General features: G+C 43.0%; 1 protein-coding gene across 1 annotated transcript in view; it reads right to left on the bottom strand.

Annotated features, from left to right (window-relative positions):
* Positions 1 to 6,159, bottom strand: part of SLC37A3 (solute carrier family 37 member 3) — a 33,283-nt gene that overhangs the window by 13,063 nt on the left and 14,061 nt on the right. The window contains exons 8-9 of the mRNA XM_018570496.1: positions 3,217 to 3,301; positions 2,569 to 2,756 (exon numbers count right to left, since the gene is read on the bottom strand). Coding sequence (XP_018425998.1) covers positions 2,569 to 2,756; positions 3,217 to 3,301 — 273 coding nt within the window. The remainder of the gene's footprint in view (positions 1 to 2,568; positions 2,757 to 3,216; positions 3,302 to 6,159) is intronic.

Below are 6,159 nucleotides of genomic sequence, written 5' to 3'. Positions count from 1 at the left end.
GTTACAGTATTACATACAAGACAAACTATATACATTTGAAGAAGCACTTCACCTCCCCCACCCCCCAGGTTATTGTTGCTTTTAACCCCCTCTTACCTGTTTTGCTGGGTTATGCTCAACATACTAACCCACACAGTGAATCCAGCCTTGTCCTCCAGTGATCTGCCACTCCACCGTTGCAAGCCAGGTCCCACGCTGCTATCTTTCTCTCTGACATGATTGGGAGCTGGCTGTCTCTTCCAGGTTCTTGCAGCCGCCCCCTGACGACATGCTGCCGGGTCCTTTCAGTAACCATTTCCTACCCCCTATAGCCACTCTGTCAGCACCATTATGGTATAAATCCTTCCCTGGCTCATAGCCAGAAGAAAGGACAACTGAAGTCATCTGTGAGGGCAGCCATGTCTGGCCAGTGTTTATCATGCATATGCCCGATGAGAGGGTGGGCCTGGACTTCCCCCTCCACACCTGTTTTTGGGGTTCCGCAGGATGGAGAGCTGGAGAAGGCCAAGGAACGTCCTATCCCCGATCTGCTTTGTGATGAATGAAGCAGTAGGTGCTGTTCTCTCAATACTTCCTGTTCCAGAGCTGTCAAAACCCGGCTGAAGAACGGTTAAATAGACTATCAAGCACAATCTTGTGTTTGAGCGTATGTATTGGAGGGCATATATATAGGGGGTCTCTTATGTCTCCAAGAAGAGAACATGTCACCTCCAAAAAATGCTGCTATATAGGGGCTTGTTAGTCCCTTTGTGATGGCAAAAGTAAAAAAAAAAAAAAAGGGGGAGAAGTAAAAAAAAAATTTTTTTTAAACCCAACCCTGCTGCCCCTGTCATATGATTTGAATGACAAGGTGTGCATAAGGCATGGATTTGCAAGTAAACAGGGGGGTTGATTGTAAAGGTGCCCATACACTATGCGATTATCGCAAAGTGTATGGCAGGCGTGCAACCGTTTTTACTGTATGGTCGCATGTCTTTTGTCTAAGGAGCATGTTCGAAAACCAGCCGAAAATCTTACGATTTTCGGCTGGTTTGTGGCATGCTCGGGAGACAAATGCCGAACGGGCCGGTGTGCACACGCGCACACTGCCCATTCAGCATTGCTCAGCGGGGCCGGCTTGCGATGATCGCAAGTACGATCTGCCTGTCCAAGATGGGCAGATCGTACGTTTTTTAATTACTTTACAACCATCGCAAGACTAAGGTCTTGCGATGGTTGTAAAGTGTATGGCAACCTTTAGAAAGAAAAAAAAAATACACAGCAGTGTTTGTCAGCACAGCACTGTGCCTAGGAACACACACCAGCAATTGTGGGTTGTAATGCAGCCTAAATGGCAGACAGTGATATGGACACGGCCTAAGTGACCGTTCTGTCTGGACCGTGATTCAAACCTCTGCTTTATGAAAATGTTACTCACTGGACCTCCTTGAAATTCAATTCACCCCCCCCCACCCTCCCCCGCTGTAAAGGATTAGGGAGTGTTATGTTACAATTACTTAGCACATCTATAATCAGTCATAGCATTGGCATAGCTGGACAGCAGATACAGAGCTCAATGCTGCCACCTCAAGGTTTCTGAATCATCTCCCCTGTGGAATGGATTGCCAGCGGACAGCTCAAACTCTGACCATCCACACCCTTTCATTGCACCGGTTTGGCATTTGATGCCATTTTTATACCTTGCCACTGACCTGGCAAACCCTATTTTTCCAGTGGACATCTGCCCTTTACAACTAGCAAGTATCTGCCAGATGAGGAGCGTCACCAAAAAAAGATCCCACAATTCTTATCCATCAGTTCTAATAGACGCACATTCACCAAGCAAATTTTACATCATATAAGCAAGACTAAGAAAGTTTTTATCAACTGAATAACTATTAATAACTACCTCGCCAATGTTAAGACTTTTGGATCTGTTGCTAAAACTGAAGTTCCACCAAAAGAGCTCCCTGCAAATAGAAATGAAATGTGCACCTCTCCTGCTGTACGCCCCTCCAGTGAAGAAATGCTTGCTCAAGTCTCTTCAGAAACCAACCCTTCTGGGAGTGTGGATCTCTTGGTCTCCCTCTATGCTCAATGGCTCTTCCCACCAACCACTACATCACTATTGTGTCCTATAGTGGCATCAGGGTTGGTGAATGGAGCCACTGAGCAGTGGGGGTCCAAACGACTGACCGTCCTCCCAGAAGTGTTGGTTTTTGAAGACATTTGAACAGACTATGCCCCTGCATGAGAGCAGCATTTGATGGAGCAGGTGATGTGAGAGGTATTTACCATGTTCGTTGCAGGCAGGTCTATTATTGGATATTTCATTTGCAACTTGGATATGGACAAAAACACATTAGTAGAGTGAAAAAAAGGGTTAGAACTTCTGCCAATGCTTTTATTGCTGCCCGTGCCTTTCTCTCTCGGTGACACCCATAACACCATGTTACTTGTATGGGTGTCACAGAGACAGAAAGTGAAATGAAATCTCCCTGGTCGGGGTCACAAACAAAAAAAGGAACCTCACAGAAATTATAACGCTTCCCCACGCTTGAGTTAGGCCTGAAAAAAATTGGTTCTTACCAGCAGCACTCCAGGTAAACAGCAGGCTTGCACAAAACTGATCGCTTTAGGTGCACTGGGTGTATCCCGAGCCTGGATAGAATCATTTGCATCACTATCCACCTCATTATCTTCACTGATTAGAGGTCGGTTAGCCTCTTCCTCCTGGTCTCCGCTCTCACCCTCCCGTTCTCCGGCATCTGGTAGACCTGTAGTAAAGAGACATTCTTAGGGCCAGTGTCGACAGGCTTTGGTGGGCATATTCAGCGTGCTTTTCGCATCCATTTGAGACCATCCGGAATTCGCTGCAGGTGGTGCGGACCTGCATTTGACTTGCTTCAGCTGCTTCAGAATTCCATAGACTTGTAGGAGGGGGGAGAAGCACTACAGAAGCCCATCAATGCTGGGCCATATAACAGAACTTGTCTATGCAGAAACCTCACATTTCCACAACTCAATGAGGGGAATTTACTAAGACTGGAGCAGACAAAATTTGGTGCAGATGTGCATGGCAACCAATTAGCTTGTAGCTTTCATTTTCAAGACTTAACTGAACATGCTGAAGATAGGTTACTAGGCACAGCTGCTCCAGATTGTGTCAGCTCCACTTTTAGTAAATGCCCCCCCAACCCTGTACCCCCCCACCCACACACACTCCATGTATCTTACCCAACTCCTTAGGAGATGTCACCAGGCCAAAGAAGATGATTATTCCACCAGCAAACTGCACAGACGCCGTTACCAGGAACGCATACTAGGGGAAAAAAATAAATAAAAATGGACAAAATACTTAGAGGTTTGTCTAGAAACAGAAACTAGACATTAAACAAATGTTTAAACCTCAACGGGGAACTTCTCTTTTTTGATCACTTTTGGTCTGCAAAATATACCATGTAAACCATTTTGTTATATCTTTATGATGAGTGCAAAAAAATACCTGTTGGTCCTGCCAGAAATCTTGTGGGATGATAACTCCCTGTGCTTCAGGTTATGCAGATGTGGAGATAGGGAGGTGTTCTCTAACACACTTTCTGACCTAAGGGGACAACGCTACTCCTTCATAGATACTGTACAGGGAGTGAGCATTGTCACTCTAGGACAGGAAGTGTGTTATGGTGAAAATAATAGAAAGAAAAAACTAAAAGAAAGAAACCTAATGCACATCCAAGGACTGGTCGGCTGTATTACATTTTTGTTCTTGGGTTTTGATACACTAACTACTCAAGTAAATAACCTCTAACAAGGGCACAAAGGTTTGTGTAATGACAAAGCAGGCTTGGTTTTGAGTCTCTTCAGGTAGATGGTCACACACGCACACTATAATAATAAATATATATAGATATTAGGGCTGCAACAACTAATCATAACTAATCGATTTTGAAAATAATCGTTAGCTGCAGCTCTAATAGATATAGATCTATATTTTTCTTTTTTACAAGTAGTGAGAGTTCAAAAACGTTTAGGTCTCAAACTAGCCACATCCAGCTTTATTAGGTTTCCTGGATCACAAATATGGACAAAGCTGGCACTATTAGAGAAAGGGCCAGCTCCTAAAATAGCTAGAGCTGCAGCTAACGATTATTTTCAAAATCGATTAGTTAGCCGATTATTCAGTTCGATTAATCGGTTAATCGGATAAACAATAAAATAATTTTTTTTAAGTGGCTCCAGTGATGGACTACTAGTTTGTATTGAGATTGCACTCCATCACAGGAGCAAGCTTGGAGCGGTGGAGGTAAAAAAAGAAAAAAAAAGTGTGGTGTGCAATATAGTGAAAAGGAAAGTGTAAAATTATACAGCAATGAATGCAGAATGGCACCAGCTATAGAGGACTACAAATCCCAGCAATAGTACATTATACAGCGCAGTGCTGAATATCACCAGCTATAGAGGAATACAACAAATCCCAGCAATAGTATATTATAGCTGGCGGTATTCCGCATGGCGCTGTATAATGTATTATTGCTGGGATTTGTTGTCCTCTATACAGCGCAGTGCAGAATATCACCAGCTATTTAGGAATACAACAAATCCCATGTATTGCTGGGATTTGTATTCCTCTATAGCTGATGGTACATTGCTCTGTATAATATACAGCACAATGTACCATCAGCTATAGAGGACTACAAATCCCACTATCCCAGCAATATATTATAGAGCACCATGTGGGGGGAAAGTGCAGGCTTACCTGAGCAGTCTTCCAGCAACTTGCTTCTGAGATCGGACCTGTCTATCGGCAGCTGTCATCCCCCCACACCTGCTCCTCCTTACTACATCTCCCCGCGTCCCTGTGCCGATCGTGGATGTGGGCGGGCGGTGAGAGTGAGGCACGGAGGAGGTGCGGCGTGAAGATCGTGGATGGGGCGGGCGGGTCTGGCAGCGGCGAGCATGAGGTGGGGAGGAGGTGTGGCGTGTGGAGTCGTGAACAGGGCCAACTGATCGGAAGCCGATTAATCGATTATTGAAAAAGTTGACAACTTTTTCAATAATCGATTATAATCGATTATGTCGATTAGTTGTTGCAGCCCTAAAAATAGCATCTTGTATTTACAAGACAGCCATCCCACAGTCCCTCTCTGTAGACCAACACTGAAAGAGACTTTTACTAGCTAGCACCAACTAAAAAGATTGTCCATCCTCTAGCATAATTGGGCCTGCAGTGCCCTTTCATCTACAAATGGTCCTGAAGTTTTAGCATACATAAAAAAATATTCCAGGAGAAATGTATAAACCCAGCCCTTATGTCACCAATGTTAAAGTCGGCACGTACCTCATAGCCATATGTTAGAACAGATGATGCAAGGAATGCTCCCAAAATATTTCCAACGGATGCGCAGGCACTCCAGAGTCCGAACACAAGGCCACGTCTGTATAAGTTAGAAATGGCAAATTAGAAATTTTTACAATTTAAAATATGTTTTTTGAGACAACACACTTGGATCAATAAGACAGGAAGGAAATGAGAGGAAATCTCTGCAAAAGGGACACCAAAATGTTTGGTTTTCTTTTAGTAGAACATGAAGGGTTAGAACCTGTCAGGTTTTACCACTATCCATGTCTTTGCTGTGAGACATCCCTTGACTTCCTGTTCATTTACTTCCAAGCATTTTTAAGAAGAATTTTCATTGTTTTTTTACTAAATCCTTCCCCTCCCCTGCTCTTCCTTGAAGGGAATGTCAAGATCTAGGTTTGGATAGAGTGGGGAAGGATTAAAACTAGAGGTGCACCGAAATGGAAATTTCAAAAACAAAACCGAAATTAAAAAAATTGTCAGGCCGAAACCAAAATTTTTTTTTTAATTATTTTATTTTTTCTAAACTTATTTTTTTTTATTTAATTGATTTTGTTTTAAATATTTTTATTTTTTACTTTAAAAGGGGCTTTAGGAAAATATAAGGGGTCTAAACAGACCCCTGATATTTCTCTTTGAAAATAGAAAAAGAGATAGAAGACTTTGTGTCCTCAATCTCTTTTTCTGTATCCCCAGTTATAAATTAACCTGAAGCCTCTATACTGAGTGTTCCTGTTCATTCATAACATGAGGACAGAGTATGTTTACTATAACCACAATCATGAATGAACAGGAGGTGATGTAGATCACTTCCCATTCAT

Source organism: Nanorana parkeri, unplaced genomic scaffold (assembly GCF_000935625.1).
Source record: "Nanorana parkeri isolate BGI_ZX_2015 unplaced genomic scaffold, ASM93562v1 scaffold1542, whole genome shotgun sequence".
NCBI classification, from domain to species: Eukaryota; Metazoa; Chordata; class Amphibia; order Anura; family Dicroglossidae; genus Nanorana; species Nanorana parkeri.
This window is presented reverse-complemented; position numbering and strand designations above follow the sequence as displayed.